The 19,004-nt window shown below is 36.9% G+C and overlaps 1 protein-coding gene across 1 annotated transcript in view; it reads right to left on the bottom strand.

The window, feature by feature from the left end:
• Nucleotides 1–14,639, bottom strand: part of LOC5569465 (putative vitellogenin receptor) — a 39,652-nt gene extending 25,013 nt beyond the window's left edge. Inside the window, exons 1-2 of the mRNA XM_001658500.2 lie at nt 14,219–14,639; nt 13,872–14,125 (exon numbers count right to left, since the gene is read on the bottom strand). Coding sequence (XP_001658550.2) covers nt 13,872–14,109 — 238 coding nt within the window. The 5' untranslated portion in view covers nt 14,110–14,125; nt 14,219–14,639. The remainder of the gene's footprint in view (nt 1–13,871; nt 14,126–14,218) is intronic.
• Nucleotides 14,640–19,004: the final 4,365 nt, after the last annotated feature.

Here is a 19,004-nt window from a genome sequence, read left to right as displayed (position 1 = left end):
AAACCCGTTTTCAAATCGAATATTAAAAAAATCCAGATGATTGAAACGTGTTAGAATCTCAATGAAACGCAAATATCATATGATCAATGAAATTTCCACCATGCTTCTCACTCCAATAAAATTACTAGAGTAAATCTCATGTAGCAAAATCTGAAAGTTATCAAAATATGGTTCATTTTTTGAGTCACGGAATCTATTTTGCGGAAATCTGTAGTGGGACTGATTAGCGATTACTTTTCATTATGGGAGAATTTGACTTGGTGTTTTTTTCCAAACTCTCTGAACAAAATGTGTTGTCTCGTTAGTGATGCTAAACGGTCATATCAAAATCAAGGTATGTTGAAAACTGATATTAACTCATTTTCGACGAAAATGCAGATTAGACTGACAAGCGACTCACGGCACCATATGTCTTCGAATCTACAAGCGTGAACAATATTTTTAAGGTCTTTGCATTTTGTACGTACTCCTAGAGCTTCAGGTAAAAATATTGAGCAAGTTCTCAAAGGAATTTTTGGTAGTTTTCAGGGATTCCTGGTCAGGGTGGGTGTACGGCTGTCAACTACAAACAAAGCTCGCCTAACAATCATCTCTCACGCGGGCCGACCCAAACAGCACAGGTCGAACGCGGGCCATGCCAGGCAGCAAATGCTGATGCATTTCAACACTCAAACAGCGGGATGCCTAGCAGAGTTGTGAGCCAAACGAATACACCCACAAAACATGAACGGTGGGCGCATCTCGTTGCGTTCCCCCCTGTTCTTGGTAGTCTTCCTGGCATGGGGCCCAGATTGCCGTACCGGTAAACGCGCAGCCATTCAGCAATACTAAGCTGAAGGTCGTGGGTTCGAATCCCACGTTCGGAAAACATCTTTTCGTAAAGGATTTTTTCTCGATTATCCGGACAGAGTATCTTCGTACCTGCCTTATTGTATACACGTGCAAAAAATGGTAAATTTGCAAAAAAAAAAACTCTCAGTTAATGTAATCAAGTAGGTATCCAGTTCATCATCCTTTGCAATGCGGCGGCACTTCATCTACTAGCAAAACAGCAACCGCCTCAGTAACCACTAGATATGGACCTATGCACGGATTCATTATTTGACGTTTGAGCGGTGAAGAAATGGACCGATGCACGAGTTCACTAATTTGACGTTTGAGCGGTGCCGAATTCGTTCGTTGCCATGGTCACGTAAACTCAAACGCTCAAACTTCAAATAATGAACTCATGCATGGTCCATTACCCAGATTTTGACAGAATGTTAAGTGCATTTATTATCGAATTATGTGCAGATTTCTATTCGAATCCTAGAAATCGCAAAGATTTTATTATAGGATTTCCAATATAATTTTGGGAAAGATTCTGAAAAATAATAAAGATAGTTTTCAGGGCTAATCTCATCGTTTCAACAATGTTTAACGTCAAACGCGAGGGGAAATGCAACGGAAATAAAACTTTATGCGCTATTAATATTAATATGCAACTGAACTAGAACTAGGTAAGTTACAGCTGCATTTATTTCAAAGATGTTTCGCAAGCTACTTGGGTAGAGTAAAGTGAGGCAAAAGTTCGAGTGGGTGAAAAGTTTCTTTTATGATTTCTAGCTCAATTCAAAACAAACTTTCATTTTGGTTCAAATACTAGTGTGAAACGTCAAACACAACGAAAAACAATGCGGGTCTTTGAAACATAGCAAATTTGAAATGATCGTTAAATGAGTGGTCGGTAGAACATTCTTCATTGACACGTCTGTTTGTCACAAATTTCTTTAAAATCCATTGCCCACTTCACACCATCATCATCTTGTAAGCATGTCGCACGAAATACTATTTCTTGCAATAAGACCTGTAGATGGCGGTAGTGTGAAATGACAATTAATCCCGCATAGCAAAATACAGTTTGTGTTACTTTAAGAACAATAAACATCTTGTAACGGTTACTGTTAATGTTTCAGAAATAGTTGCTTTTATGTATAACCATATGGACTTCAAAGCTGTTCACCATTTCAAACAGTAAGATCAACTCATACCTATCAGTACATGATACTGCTCTGATATTGTAAAATTTTATGGGAATGGATTCAAGCAAGATATGGTGGAAATATACCGCCACCATTCGGCAAATTGTTTTTGTTTAAATTATTGCAACACACTTACACATTTACATTTGACAATATTGAACTACATTTTAACAGTTCGACAAATAGTTACATTTTGTTGGTTTTTTTTAGGCGACATTTAATCTAGCGTTGAGTGTAGAAAAAAATCGCCGTCGGATTGCCGTCGAACGAAAACTGTCAAGCTGTATTGTTTACTTCTCATTCTACTGTTAAAACCTGAGACGAGACTCGCGAAGTCGGTCTTCTTTTTCTGTGATTGCTGAGTTTTTTTCTTATTCCCCTTTGTGTTTATACCAATTATGCGCATGCTGTTCAAATCCTCACATGAACCTCTCAGCAAAAAATGTTTGAGTTTGCATCACATCGAATCATAAATAGCCGTTTGAGTGAAATTTCATGCCAGCAAACGTAACAGACATTAGCAATAATTAATCTTCTGCTTAGATGTATCAGCATCTTTGGAAAAAACTGCTCCGCCGACTGAGGTTTTTAATAACAGTTTACTTTGAACACAATACTTTTCACTTTTTCAGCCATAAAAACGGTGGGCTGCATTTGACGTTTCGTGAGAGGGGAATCTGGGCTGCATATGACGTTGATATTTTTCCTCTTCGCGAGTCTCTCTCAGGTTAAAACTGTTCAAAGCTTGCAATTAACTTATGAAAGTCGAGTTGGACTGAAATTGTGTTTACAAAACAGCAATTCACATAAAAAAATGACAACTTCGATCAACCCAGTAAGTACACATCTTTCGCCATGTTGGATGTTTGGTTCAAACCCAATCCCCGTAGGAACTGCGCACCAAAATCGATACCGCTTGCCGGATGGAGGAGGAATTCACCAAACTGTACAACGAAAAAGTAGCCAAGAAGTGGTATCAGATGACTCGGCTCTACATGGACAATGGTTTGCTGGTGTGGAACGAAAATGGTGCCAACTGGAAGGACAACATAAAGAAGTACTTCCAGGAACCCGCTTCGAACACATTATGAACACCCTGGTCGCTCAGCCGATCATTGGCGACGCTGTGCAGTGAACCAAAATGTACCGTCAAAAACTGTAGTGAGCGTGACAATCACACATAGACTACCATGACTTTCATGCAACACAAACTTTCATGTGATACTGAAAATAAAAGTCATGCGCGACTGTGACTATTTTTTGGTCAGCAATAAATGTATCATGGTTGTAATGAATAACTGTAGTAGACGTTAATCTGTATTATCATAATGTGCCACTCACAATGTGCACCGATTGAAATATGTTTTTCTTTTCATTCTTGTATCAACCAGCCGCACCAGCTTGAGGGCTGTCCATAACTCACGGGTCATTTTTCTATTTTTAGACTCCTCTTCCTTCGTCGGTCGGTTTCTCGTCTATACAAAAAAAATGTGCCGATCGTGATCTTTGGTTAAACAAACTACCCCCGCCCTTCTCTCCCCATGGATGACCACGTTGTTTATGGACAGCACCTTGTGCGAGAACGGCTCGAAGCAGAAACCTACGAATAAAGAGGGTAGAAGCAAACCTAAAAAAACCCTGGTGCTCCGTTTGTGCCACTTTTTTGTTGCTTCCAATGAACGCCCTCTCCTCCAATGGACCAATGCACGAGTTCAGTCGTTGACGTTTGAGCGTTACCATGGTAGCTAGTGAATACGGCACCGCTCAAATGTCAAATTAGTGAACTCGTGCAAAGGTCCATGGACCAATGCACGAGTTCACTAATTTGACGTTTGAGCGGTGCCGAATTCACTCGTTGCCATGATCACGTAAATAACACGGCACCGCTAAAACGTCAAAAAGTGAACTCGTGCATCGATCCATAGTGTACTCGTGCATCGGTCCATTGTGCAGCAGTGAAAACGCAGCTGTGTTGAAGTTTCGATTTGGATCAGAATCAACCGAATGAAGAGTTGTCGCTACGATCGCAGCTGCGTCGTGTTTGTTTTTTACATTCATTTCGCATTCCCGTCATCTACAACAGCATAACGTTCATGAGAGGCTGAAAAGAATTGCACGCTACTCTTATCCATGTTAGGTAATACATTCATGGCTGCAGTAAGAATGTATCAGTAGCAACCTGAATGTCACATATGAATGTTTTGAAACCTCTTGCATGTGAATGTAACAGCAATGCGACAATAGCATCAAAAATGTATTATACGCTTCACTGACGCTGTGTCCTCGCAGTTGACGTTCATCATCAAGGTTTCGGGAACGGTCATCTACCAGGACAATTCTACCAAACCCTTCCAGAAAACTTTCACGGTTATAACCCAGGGCGACAAGTGGAAGATTGCGAGTGATTGCAGCGCTGCTTCCGGTTGCTGGATGCTACCTTTTAAGGGAATCGATCAATACATGGATCCATTGGAAGGCGATATTCCGTGAGTTTTAGAAAGAATGAAAGAATATCCTTGAGGTGATATTTAACTTTAATTGAATCATCGCAGGGCTGGTAGCGGGTCTGGTTTTCTATTTTAATTCGAGTCTTTAAAAAGTGCAAAATTAACTGGTTGATTATGTGACTATTCATCTGATTCTTCAACAATTTCTTCTCAAATTCCTCGAGAAAAAGTCTCAGGAATTATCCAAGCGCTTGCATTATATTACATAACAAAATAGGATATGGTAAAAATACAATAAAGCACCGTTATCCAATAATTATGCATACGTTATTTATTTCCCTTAGAAACATATGGTTCAAATGTATCAACACTGTTTGGCTTACATTGATTTTGCCGAAAAATGGACAGTATATCTAACTTTTGAAAAACTGTTGATGAGAAATTTTGTTCGAGAAAATCGACGTTTTCAAATGGTTACATAACTTAACCGCCTATTCCCCACATTGTGATTTTCCTATTTACCGTTAGTTGAATTGTTAAAAACGTTTCGGGTATGGTGGATATATTGTTATTTTTCATTGTAACCAAAATCATTCAGATATTGTTGCAAATGGTTGTGGACCTTTCGGGAAACTTTACTGATATTGTTTTTGTTTATGCGGGAAGTGGTCGATTGAAATTTCATCAGTGTTGGGGTAAGTGATCCATTAGTTGTGGGTGTTTCTATATAAGGTGTGTTTCGTAGAACAACTTTATTACAAATAAATAGGTAAGTTTGAAACTTCGCCACAATAAAGTCTAGGTCTCTCGCGTTCATTTGCTGCAAAAACCAGAAAAATCGGTCGAGGGGTCTAGAGTATTTTTTTTGTTTGATTTCGAGAGACTTGCACATATTTTTGTATTTGCCTATATATGTGTTTATGTACATTGAGGCGGTTCAGAATTTGAAAATGTTTGATAATCTTTTAGAATTTTATTCAGTTTTTTTTATTTTTTTTTCGGGATTTCCCATATATTTTGAATGTTTCCATCGAGTTTCCTTTGGAATTTCTTTTGGAGCTGTGATTTTTTCTTCGAAATTTCCTTAGAAACTCCTGTTTGAATTTCATTCGGAATTTGCTTTGAATTTTTTATGGAATTTTCGGAATTTCCTTTGGAATTTTCCACGTAATTTTCTTCGGAATTTCATTTGGATTTTTTTTCGGAATTTGCTTTGGAATTTTCTACGCAATTTTCGTCAGAATTTCCTCTGAAATTTGCTTCGGAAATTCCGTTGGATTTTTTTTAGTTTCCTTCTTAATTAACCTTGGAATTTCCGTCGAAATTTCCTTAGGAGTATCCTTTAAAATTCCTTTGCAGTTTTATTTGAGGCTACTTATCAAATTTTCTTCAGAATTTGCTTTGGAATTCCTTTATTACTTCCTTCAAAATTCTCTTTGAATTTCTTCTGGAATTGCCTTCGGAATTTCCTTTGGAATTCGCTTCGGAAGTTCCTTTGAAATTTCTTATGGAATTTCCTTTGCAATTTCTTTTAGAGCTGGCTTCGGAATTTCATTTGGAATTTTCTGCGCAATTTTCGTCCGAGTTTTCTTTGGAATTTGCTTCGGAACATCCTTCAAAAATCCATTCGGATTTATTTTTATGGAATTTCCTTTTGAATTTGCTTTGTAATTTCTTTCGGGATTTGCTTTAGAATTTCGTTTGGAATTTCTTTTGGAGCTACCTTCGGGATTTGATTTGGAATTTTCTACGTTATTTTCGTCGAAATTTACTTTGCAATTTGCTTCGGAATTTCTTTTGGAGTTTCCTTCGGAATTCCTTTTGGAGCTTCATGTTAAATTTGATTCGGAATTTCATTTGGAATTTCTTTTGAAGCTTTGAAATTATTTCGGAATTTTCTTCGGAAGTACCTCTATAATTTTCGTTTCCTCTAGAATTTCCTTCGGTATTTCCTTCGGAATTTTCTCTGGATTTTCCTTCGGAAATTTCTCTTGAATTTCCTTCGGAATATCCTCTGGAATTTCCTTCGGAATTTCCTCTGGAATTTCCTTCAGAATTTTCTCTGGAATTTCATTCGGAATTTCCTTCCGTATTTCCCCTAGAATTTTCTTCGAAATTATCTCTGGAATTTCCTTTGGAATATCCTCTGAAATTTCTTTCGGGATTTTCTCTGGAATTTCGTTCCGAATTTTCTCTGGAATTTCCTTTAGAATTTTCTCTAGAATTTCCTTCGGAATTTCCTCTGGAATTTCCTTCGGAATTTCCTTTAGAATTTCCTGCGAAATTTCCTCTGGAATTTCCTGAGAAATTTCGTCTGGAATTTCCTTCGGAATTTACTCTGGAATTTCTTTCGGAATTTCCACTGGAATTTCCTTCAGAATTTCCACTGGAATTTCCTTCGTAATTCCTTCTGGAATTTCCGTTGGAATTTCCTTTGGAATTTCCTTTGGAATTTCCTTCGGTATTTCCTCTAGAATTTCATTCAGAATTTTCTCTGGAATTTCCTTCGGAATTTGCAAAACTAAATTGGAAAGGTCACTGAGGCTCAATGCTTGATCTCTCAGATGAGTGCATCTGAAATCACGAAGTAGCAAGCGGATTTTGTATGAGACGAGGACTCCGAACTAGTTCAGCTTAGTGAAGTGTTGCATTCCGAATGAAAATCACGCAAAACTTTTCAGAAGGACCTTTCTAACAATGAGAGGCTTTCTAGAAAACTCTTTTGTTGTTAACTAAGTTACCTTTACATTTTTCGTCGAACATTACGCAAATATTATGTAGTAGTCCACACCATAATCTTTCGGTCTGTAGATATTAAGGTTGAAATTTTTACACCATAATTAAGGAAAGTGGACGAGACTTTTGCGAGAAATCATGGTTTCAAACTATACGAAAAATGACGCACCCTAATGGAAAATGAGAGAAACTCCATAATGAAATATGTTAACAGTGTCCTACGATGATGTCCCATATCATATCCCATATCAAAGGCGCATGAATTCAGAGGAATTTAAAGCCTCTCAAAACAAAAGTGAAGACAATGGCCTAAGATTATAAAAGAGGTGTTAAAATACTATTGTGCCAAAAAAAGGATCAAATTCAAAATTTCTTGATTTTTTTTTTAATTTTCGGCAAACACCAATGGAAAATAAGTGAGCCATCCTAATGAAATATCACGAATCTAATGAAGGAAATGGCCTACGATGATGAAAGAGGTGATAAAATACTATTGTTTTTAATATCCCATTCAAATTATGATTTTTCGTCAGAAAGGCCCACCCTAATGGAAAATAAGTGAACCACCCTAATAAAATACCACATATTTAATGTAGAAAATGGCTTACGATAATGTGAGAGATGTTCCAATACTATTGTCTTCAATATTCAATTAAAATTCATTTTTTTTAATTTTTCAACAAAAAGGACCACCCTAATGGAAAGTAAATGAACCACCCTAATGAAATATCACATATAATATGCTTTCAGTGGCCAACAATGATATAGGATACGTTTCAGTACTATTGCCTTGAATTTCTCAGCAATTGAATTCAAATCGTTCATTTCAAATTCAATTCACTCCCCCAACTCAAAAATTTTCTAAGTCCCAAAAGTTCGATATTTTCAAAAACAAAATTTTTCCAGATAACACCAGATCTCGACGTTTCATGCATTTCTAAGACATCTGGCATCAAAAAAAAATTTTCGATTTCGGAAATTTCATGTACCCCCCCTTGGGAGATTTTTCATGGGTCAAAAAAGCCAAACTTTGACCGCTTTGGGGGTCCACTTAATGAAGTCCGATTGAGCTCAAATTTTGCATGGGGACTTTTTTCGAGGAGATAAAACTTTTGAGCACTACCTTTTTTTGAAATTCGAAAAATCGATTTTCATTGGCACCCTACTGTATATATCCTGAAGTGTTGATTTTTATGACTACTTTGTATTAGACACTTTTAAAACTCTCAATTGTCCAGATATGGACGTTTTTCGGTCAAAAACATATTACTTTCGAATTTGTATCATTTTTTTTCAAACAAAAAACGTCCTCAGAGTTTCACAGTTTTCTCAATATCATCTGAAAAAAGATCTATCATTTGAAACGATAAGAGATAGAAGAGTAGTTTTTTCGGCAAAAGTTGCAAAATCAGATGTTACAAAAGTGCTCGGAGCAAAGTTTTTGAGAGAAATTATCGTATGAAAAGTTTTAAAAGAAAAAAACTGATTTTGAGGGCCACCCTGACCCTAAGCAAATATATTATATTAATTTAATATATTTGCCCTAAGGGTTTGTTCATAAATTTCATAACGCTAAAAATTACCATTTTTGACACCCACCCACCCCCTCGTAACTCTTGTTATATGAATGACCAGAAAAAAAATGTGAGAACTGTAACATGACGAGGACAACCAACCACCCCCTCCAGCATTATGAAATTTGTGAATGAACCCTAAGTGATAAAAATTTGGGTTCTTTGGAAAAATTGCTCCAAATCGTATGTTCTAAAACATTGTTGTAGAACATTGTATTGGTCTGAATGCATCAGCAAAAAAGCTTACAGTCTGATCTCCTAAACCATGTGGGTCACCCTAATTTCACATCACTGAAAAAAAAAAATGTCTGGGGAAATATGGAGAAACTTTCCCGAAGACACCATATATCTAAAACTGAGGCTTAAGGTGCAAACATGTTTGTCTTCCCAGATATGGTTTTGGGACCAATGCACAATGGACCGAATCGACAATTTAGCCGGAAAAAAGTGTTTTCTCTGTTCTCGTCGATTTTAGACGTTCGATGTCTTCAGAGAATAAATCGACGAGAATAGAGAAAACACTTTTTCCGGCTAAATTGTCGATTTGGTCCATTGTACAATGTGCATCGGACGTTTTCCACACAAAAATATTAAGTATCTCGGCTTTTAGTACTCCGATTGAGCTGAAATTTTCACCGTAGCTCAGAAAATGCATGAATTTTACTATGCATAAAATTTAAACTTGTATGCCCTGACTATTTTGTATAGATAAACGGCCTATGCGTGCTTTATTCTGTTCAGTATTGTATGTATGTTGTATGTTAATGATTTCTTCTGAATTCTGGGATTCTGGAGGAGTACTGGTATGGAAACTTCAAGAGATGCTTGAATATAAATATTCTGATTTTATTCATAGCTCGAAAATAATAAAACAGTTAAATCTTCCTTACACGATATTTCGTACATTGATATCAAATTAAAGAGCTATAGTAAAAGTTGGTTTTCACTAGATACTAGATGGTTCCTTGGATTGTAGTCGCACTGGTTTTGTGTTCTGTAACTCGATACCTCCCTAAATCGATGGTTCCTTAAATACCGAATTACATAATGTAATGTATTTAATGCTTGCGTATCGGTAGGACCATAACAGGCAAATCAGGAAGGAATGTAAATGCTTTTGAAAGATCGAATTATTTTATAACTTGCAATAAAACTGACATATTTTGTATTTTTTCACAATGAACCTATCATAGAAGAAGAGCCTGGTGGTATTAGTTTACTTCAAAACTGTTACCGTTTAACCGTTAATCACTGGGAAATGAAAAATGTTTCGAAAGAACATTTTCATGTTTCAAAATAGGTACCGTAATTTCGGGTGAAATTGATCACTTTTCACGGTTTATCTTGTTTGATTTCTATAATGTTGACAATGCCAAACAACTGAATGCAGGAAAACAAGTTTGAAAGTGAGCCTTATTGACTCAAGTATTGAAATTTTCTAACAAATGTAATTTTAGTGCTAGAAAATATGTCTAAAATAAAAAAATGGGAGGTCTCATTTCGGGGCGAAATTGATCACTTTTCAATGCCACTATTGTTAGTTTTCAAAACAACTTTGCATAATAAATTTGAGCTCTCTGAATCCGAATATGCTTGCCAAATTCTTAACAATACAATATTTATAGAAATAATGAATGTTTAAATTTCAAGAATAAAGCTAAGTATGCTGTTCAGCTCAAGAAAAGTAAAAATTTCTGCTGAAGAAATGGTCAAGAAATTTTCTGCAGTGAGCTCCATTTGAATTGACATTTCTTTTCAACTGCGTACTGCGATCAAAGAAAAATGCTTTTCTTGAGCATTTCTTGCAAGAAATTTTCCACGCATCGAGATAGGCGATTACTTTTCTGTCGAAGTGCATACTTTGCTTAACGCAGAAAACGCCTAAATGTATGCAATTTCCTAAGGAATTTCCTAATATAATACGGTTGTTAAGAAAATTTTCCGGTTTGCGGTAGCCGCAGAGTTCTACCGCAGCTGTCAAAGTTCTACCGCAGGCTTCGAAATCATTCCATCATTGAAGCAAACAATTGGAGCGTGACAATTCAATCATAGTATGCTTGAAAGAGAAAACGCTATGAAGAATAGCAACAAACAACGATCATCAAGACGGTATCCAAGGTATCATTGCAGCCTACTGATGATTCACCAGTGCAAATCAGTGATGTAACAGTTGCGGTAGCTTTTCGTTGCACCGTAAAACGGAAAGCTTTCCCTAAAATTGCAATATACCAGAAATTCAAATATTTCAATCAAATCAACGAATTGGTACGAGTTTTGATTATGAAATCTAGTTTGGGGATATATCTTAAGTATCCTCACAAACTTTCAGGATTATACAATGTCCAAATCCTTGTCTAGAACTAGAAGTTTATTGATGTTTGTCAACACTGCACCGTACAAGATTTTGAAATTTTACATTATTTTAATAGAAATGAACATTTTTGAACGCAAAAAACTTCAGAACACACAATTTGGACATACTTACGACAAACATCGTTCATTCACTGCAGGTTACATTGATATTTGTGCTCCATTAGGAAGAAATAAAATCGAGTGACACAGTGATCAATTTCACCCTACTGATTAATTTCACCCGAATTTACGGTACCTATTGAATTTATCATTATTATCAAAAGCCAGTGACTAAAAAGTTGAAGAATCTCTATAAAAGTAAAATAGGAAGGAAAACGAAAATAATAAAAATACAAACAAAAACATTGCCCAAAGCGGATCTTTGACCGATTGTAAAACTGTGGGTATTAGAGACTCAAAGGTAAACTACAAGGATTCTTATCTCAAAGAGTTTTGGTGATTTTTCAAGTTTTTTAATCGGGAAGGTATACCAGTATTAGCCACCCCGCATTATATACCGTTTTACAACATATATGGCTCCCAATCGTAAAGTATTCATTGAATTGCTTTAAAACGATACGGAAGCATTCTAAGAAACCTCAAAATTTGCTCAGAAAATAATAGAAAAAAATCATTTTCCCTAAAATGTTTGCTCCTTTGCACCTATTTTTCGTCATGGTGTTTCCCTTCATAAGATATGGTGCAAGTGGTCCAGTATTCGCCCCCTCAATATCCAATACAAAAACTTAGTTTCTGGACAGTTTTCATATTTTTCCTGATGAACATGGATTGTAAGCTTCTGTTTAACGTATTGACAGTAATCAAAGGTCTTTTGATTTATTTATTAACAGTATTTTTCCTTAGTTTGGCCAATACTTACTGGTACACCTGCCCTCTCTGCTGAAAAAAAAAAAAATAAGTATTTTTCTTGGACTTCTCAAGCAATTACTTCAAGATATTCTTTTGTTTTGTATGAATTCATTGAGGAATCAATCGAAGGGTTTTTACTACAATTCACAATAAAAACAAGAATTCTTTCACATCTCATACAGCAATTACTCTAAAGAAACCACTAAGGATGCCAAAATTACTACATACAGATATTAATCTCCCATGAAGCCAGAACTCTTTCTCAAATGATTCTGATTGAAACTTCTCTAAAATTTCAACAGCAATTTCTTTGGGAATTTGCACAGTTCGTTTAGCGTTTCCAATACAATATCATCAAAACATTTTTCCAAGAATTATTTCAAGTATCAGGAATTGCTTGAAGTAAAATAGGAATTTTCCTAACAATATCCACTGGAAATTCCTCAGAAATTCTGATGAAAAATTTCTCGAAGAGTCCCTGAAAGTATTCCGACTTGATAATAATAACAGAAGTCCGGTGATGTCTGCAGAGCAGCTCAATTGCTATAGCCAAAGATTTACAACTCATATAAAAATCAATAACTACTTATTGAGATGTCCGATTTGATAACGGTCTTCAGTAAAGTTGTACAGTACAAGTCGATGAGTTGATATTTGAGGAGACTATCAACTCGTGCTTTGGACATGACATGGACATTCACCTGATGAGAGGTAAATTGGAAGCATACCTTCAAATTTTATCATGCAGTCATCGAATTCAATATCTTTGTGATGAAAGCTTCTAAAACATCAACGATAGGGTAAAATTCTTCACCGGCTTTGGCTCCAGCATTCGCCCATATCGAATGATTTAAACATAGGAGATTTAAACATATTTTCGAAATAACGGCTCATTTTGGAGAGCCGTGGTTGAACCTTCATATAAGTGAGATAAGCGATTCTGTTTTGCTCAAAACCTTAAGCTAGTATTAATATAAGTTGTCTCTAACCGAAGGAACAAATTTCTTCCTGAAAAAAAAAAAACTGTTAGAGACCTCTGTATTTACATGTCATTAAACTTTAAAACAAAAATAAAGGCATATAAAACCCGTAAGACGCAAATACCCTCAAAACTATGACCCCAGCAAAATATTTTATTGTGACTATGAAAAACACGTACTCTAAGACAGCGTCCACAAATGACGTAGCAATTTTTGGCCAATTTTTGACACCCCCCCTCCCCCATCGTAGCCTATTTTCCTATACCTAATAGGCTCGTCACAAAATCTCAGACTTCCTCCTAAAATGCAACGACATTTATGGATGGTCCCTAAGAACTCTTGCATCCAATGATACCAAACAAACTAATATGTCTAACAATAAAGTGTGATTTTAGAAGATGGAAAGTTTATCACCAGACTATACGAAAATCAGACGCTGTTTCTTACTTTGAGCGGACAAAACCTTCATATTTATTTGCTTTATTACATTATTTGGGAAAGTAATAAAATATTACAAAAAATGTCCTAGATAGCGAAGTTATGTCAGAATATACTTGTGGATGTTAAATTCACGATCAAACAATTTTTGCATTTTTTTATGGGCCATACTGTTCGCAAACACTTTAACCGGTCGAATGAATTGTTTCCATTAAAGGGCTTGTGCAGTCTCAGTCTTGATCCGAATGTGTTCAATTTTTAGGAGAACACCCAGAATTTGATCGAAACTCGAGTGAGCGGTGTAGAGCAAAAATTATTTTTGATCCACCCCAATACTGGTACTATGGCAAATAAGTGTTGAACTCATGAGAGCTGCTCTCCATGGCTTATCGATTCCAGGTATTGATTTTTCATGGCTATCCAAATATGTAGTAAGACTATTTTTGTACTCACCACACCCAACCTCGTCGCTTCCGTCGGTACAATCCTTGGCGCCGTTGCAGTGGTTCACATCGGGGATGCATGCCCCGTTATCGCAGCGATACTCATTCTCGGCACAGGCCGGCGCCTTCGCAATTCGACTGCTGGGTGACTTGCGAGCGGCGTCCACGCTTCCGAAGATGTTGATAATGACGCCAAAAGCGATCAGCAGCAATACGATCGCACTCGATCGTAGCATGATCGCGCCCATCAAAAAAAGAAATGCCCTACAAAGCAAGCGGGTGAGGTTAGGTTTTGGCGCTTGTTCGGCATGTCAACATAGTAGGCGTCGTTCGTTCACGTGGCCGACAGGCACTTACCCTTAAGCTAGTATGATGTTCTTCTAAACTAAGCTTGCTTAGTTATCAAACGAATAAAACACAAATTTACCGTTACAAGTCAAGGTCACACAGTTCACAAAACATGCTTTTACTTCAACACTCGCGCGGCGTTGCACAATAGAAAAAATACGAAAAAAATAAGGTTTTAGCCAACCTTTGATCGCTTTGCGATCGTGTTGGTCTTGATACAAATGCAACTCGCTTCCAAAAAAGGTTAAAGGTAATCAAGTTAATCCATAAATGTGGTGGAATTCATGCAAAATAACACTTAACGACTAATGGGTTCACAAACGGTAAAACAATGACCGGGACGACGCGGAGCGCAACAATCGATACCGAATCGAATTGGGTGTGATCGCACAATGGAATGAGCGAAGGGTTGGCTCTGGGAACTGATGGGGGCTACCAACGATCGAGATGGTTATAACATTGCCTATCACGAGTAGGCTTTGTAGAGGAAACTTACATGCCATTGTTTTAAGAACTGCATCTGCGGTAGTAGGGCTGTACTCTACAACGGTCGGTAAAACTATTGGAAAAGTGGTATAACCATCTTGCAATGTGGTATGCAAGTACTCGAAACAGTGGATGTTGTCAGGGGTTTTTATAAAGAAGATCGAGAAATTCAATTTGATTTCCATGACATTTGTCGATTCTTTTTTATCTGGGGAACTGTAGGGTAAGTGTTCCCTTAGTTGTGGGTGTTCTTATAGTTACACTAGCCACAGAACCGACAATGCCAATCAAAGTATTGGCTTATTGATACACGGAATAGTTGAAAAGAGCGTTCAAATTGTTGCTAAAAATTTTCTTACTTGTACCAATAGTTGCGGTAATGTGTTCCTATAGTGAAGGATCCCATAAGAAAACCACGGATACCGCAGCTATAGGAACACAAATTGAAAATATACCGCAACTAAAGGAACAGTGTACCAATAGTGGAGGTATTATTTTTCACTGACATGCCGTGGATGGCTGCGATTAAATCATTTTTCTCATTAAGTCAATGGTCGTTACTTCCCGTTACAACATTAACATGTACATTAATTGCGCTTCTTGAGTTTAGGCGGTAAAATGAAGTTCAATCGTGCTTAGTACCTCCAATATTGGTACATCTACCCTATATCTCAAAAGTACTTTCGAGACTTTCCTCAGTTGACTCTGCGAGACATTCTCAAACAACAACTCTCCGGGACACTTTATAGAGGATTCGACTGGTATTTGATGAAGATGAAGATTAAGCACTTTTCGACTTTCAGTCATGGAAAAAGCATGGATTCTTTCAGATTATTGCCTACGTTTCGATCCAATTGTCGATTCCCAACAATTGGATCGAAACGTTGGCAATGATCTAGAAGAACCAATGCTTTTTCCCTGACTGAAAAGCGGAAAATCCGTAATCATATCCGAGATACTTTTGAAAGAAATCTCTGAAGACCCTTCCTAAGATACCGCTTTGTGAATTATTTTCTTTTGGTGCATATGGCCTTTCATTTTTTTCAAAAGCCTTTCATTTTTTTTTTCAAATTCGATGATAATCTCCAGAACGATAACATTTGAACCTTATCGAGTTGATCTTTCAAGTTTCCAGTTAGGGGGATAAAAGGCACAATGAACACACGGATCGAAATGGACATCCTTTGAGAATTATCCATATTTCATAAAAAATGATTTTTTGACGCTTCAATTGTCGTTTGAAATTCAACTTCATGTTTTTCTCAGCTTGCAATTGATATATAACCAAGGCGGTGAAAGGATATAATTGTTGAGCAAAGTAACAATCCCAGTAAAGTTTTTTATTGTAAGTGTGATTGAGGAGGAGCCTTTTTTTACGCACCAGAACGATTGACACTCATTGATAATGCTGTATTCACTAAATTGCACGATAGGGTAGAAGTACCAATTATGGCTATAGTACCAATTATAGCAATAGTGGGAGCAAAAAGAGAATTTCTTATTGTTTCACTAGAATGTAACGGCTAATATTTACAGGAATTATAAACCTAGGGGCGGTCCATTAATTACGTAAGACAATTTTGGCGGTTTTTCGACCCCCCCTCCCCCCATGGTAAGATTTTTTGTATGAAAATTACAAATAATTTGTATGGCGCGTAAGAAATCTCAAACCCCCCCTCCCCCCATAATCCCTTACGTAATTAATGGACCGCCCCCTACTTGTTTTCTACGGTAACTGAACCTTGATAAGAACATTCGTGCAATAAGTTTCGAAAAATGAACATTTTAAAATTTTGCCTCACACGTGTGTCACTTTCTTAGCAGTTTGCTAAGGGACATCGGTTACGAAATTTATGTTCTCATCTAGTAAAACTGCTTCAACTGATAAATGTATGTTCTCTAGTAAGAACAAATAAACAAATTTAGCTGGTGAGCAATGAAGTTTACCGTTTTAAGTCTGAAATCGTGTTACTTCCACTATGGCGATAACTGGTACAAAGAGTGTATGAGAGCCCAATTGTGGCAATACTCTGGAGGCGGTTTGTTTACATTTTGTTGATTAGTGAAATAAAAGAAGTTAAGCGGTTTTACGGGTGACTTCCACGACGGGACGGTTCGATAAGGCATTGTCTTCAAGTTTTGTGTTCAATTACTAGGATTTTTCTATCATATGTTCAAAAACGTTTGGAAGCGGCAGCTGCTAATTTCACGATAGTGAGGGTTGTTTCAGCGATACTAGATTTTTGAATTTTCGCTTTTTTTACCCCAAAATAAGGCACTGGAAAGGTAATGTGCGTTCATTAATGCTGTTTTGTATCATGTTTTGCATTTTCACTACATTTCGACTGCTTTCAGAAAATTTATTTGTTCTCATGAACCCATTGCGATAAATTGATTTAATGTCTATATAACACTAAATTACTGGAAAATATCATGAGCAATCACTTCATTACAATTTAGTACTAAAACTGTTCAATTCAACTGTTTCGCAAGGCTTCAAACTAGTAATTAACATCAACAAGTCATGCTTACGTTCTAGAAACGCGGTTAAAATCTGACTTTTATCCATACTGTTGACCTATTGCATCCATAATTGGTACACCTACACTAGTGTTAAATTTGCCCCGACAGTCTAGTTTTTGACCCAATTTTCTGGTTCGTTTTTCTGATCTGACATATAATATGATTTTTATCATCATAATATAAAACCTGAAGTTAGTTGCCGAGGGTAACTTAAAAGTATTGCCTTAAGTAAATATTAAATAAAGATTTGCTTAATGTGTCCATTATGTTCCTAGTTCTTCTAAGCGTCGGTGTTTTGCTTCGCATTTAGGTTCCAATCAATCCTGAACAGGCATTGCAGAAATCGCTCTCAATTGATTTTGAATCACGATCAAAGTAAGCGAAGAAAAGCATTACATCTGTATAGGTCCATGATTGGCAATGTATTGCTGTTTGCGTTTGACGTGCAAACCTAGGCTAACTGGGCTTGAAATGTGGTAAAACATAGCAATCAAAGATACTTAGCAATCATTATCCAAATCAACGCCAACCTAGGAAAGAAAATCAAACCTTGACTTCGCATTCCTTGTGAAAAATCTTATCGCGTTTGGTGTTCCCGCATATGATATTTGCGTTTCAAACGCACACAGCAATAATAAGCTTGATAAACAGCGGCAGCGAAAGAGAACCCCCTATCAAATGGAAAAAAACCCTTATCTCTCGCTTATTGTCCACGTTTCATTGTTGACGTTTCATTTTTCTAACATGATAAACAATGCTCGAACATCTGATAGCAATAAGTACTGTCTCCCAGGTTTGGAGCTTGTTTTGCACTATTATATACCCCCCCCCATTTAATCAGAGCTGTAGCAGAACAAGCCTAACAAGCTCTCATGATTTCTTGCTGATCATGATTGTTACAGAGAACGATGAGTGAGAGATACTCTCAATTTTCTCAGAATTCAATCCCAGATGCTGAATATCAGCTATCAGCTGAATTGAATATTGAGCTCCAATTACATTACAAACTGTGCTATAAAATAAGCTTTCCATTCTTGAAGCTGAACTTTGATTATTTGAGTTACCAAAGCCTAAAATTGAGTTTTGATGTACCTGCATGCATCAACATTGAACATTACATTGAGTGGTCTATTTTATAAAATGAGCAGATTCAAGTGATTCGTCTGCAGTTTCCGCTGATCAAAGTAAGCCTATATATTTCAGCAGTCACCAGTCGACTCCCATAGTAAACCTGCCACATAGAGTGACAACTTTCGAAAAACTCGAGTAACAGAGCCGTGTCGAGTATATTTTTTCGGTCGAAAGTAACCTTCATTCCAGTAATTTTGATCGACTCGACTTATAAAATAGAGCCCTGAGCTTAAAGTCAAACCTCATTTTGAGCTTCCAATTCAGTTTCAAAGCAAATGGAAATGCACATAAATTACGCCACGCAATGTTTGGATATTTCATACCCCCATCACTTTCCTCCTACATCACAATTTTTATATGATTGGTCATTTTTGGGCCCTCTTACGGTTACCTATTTTTCAACTATAAAAAGTTGAGTTTTTTTTAGTAAATTTCCTTCATTACTTCCCCATATCACTCCCTCTTTCTACTTACTTCTCGGCTGTTAAAAAGGTTAAAAAGGACATCGGTTAGAGAGTGACGTCTGTTTGTCTGTGGTTCAACTGCACCCAAAGCTCTCCGCCCTTAACCACGTATGGTACCGACGGCCGCCCCGGTATGACCTAGAGCGGCTTAAGCAATCGGATGTCGCAGCTGCATAAGCGCAGCACCTCGA

The sequence above is a fragment of the Aedes aegypti genome, chromosome 1, assembly GCF_002204515.2.
Source record: "Aedes aegypti strain LVP_AGWG chromosome 1, AaegL5.0 Primary Assembly, whole genome shotgun sequence".
In the NCBI taxonomy this organism is placed as follows: Eukaryota; Metazoa; Arthropoda; class Insecta; order Diptera; family Culicidae; genus Aedes; species Aedes aegypti.
Note: the sequence above shows the minus strand (reverse complement) of the source record. Positions and strands in the feature narration are given on the sequence as shown.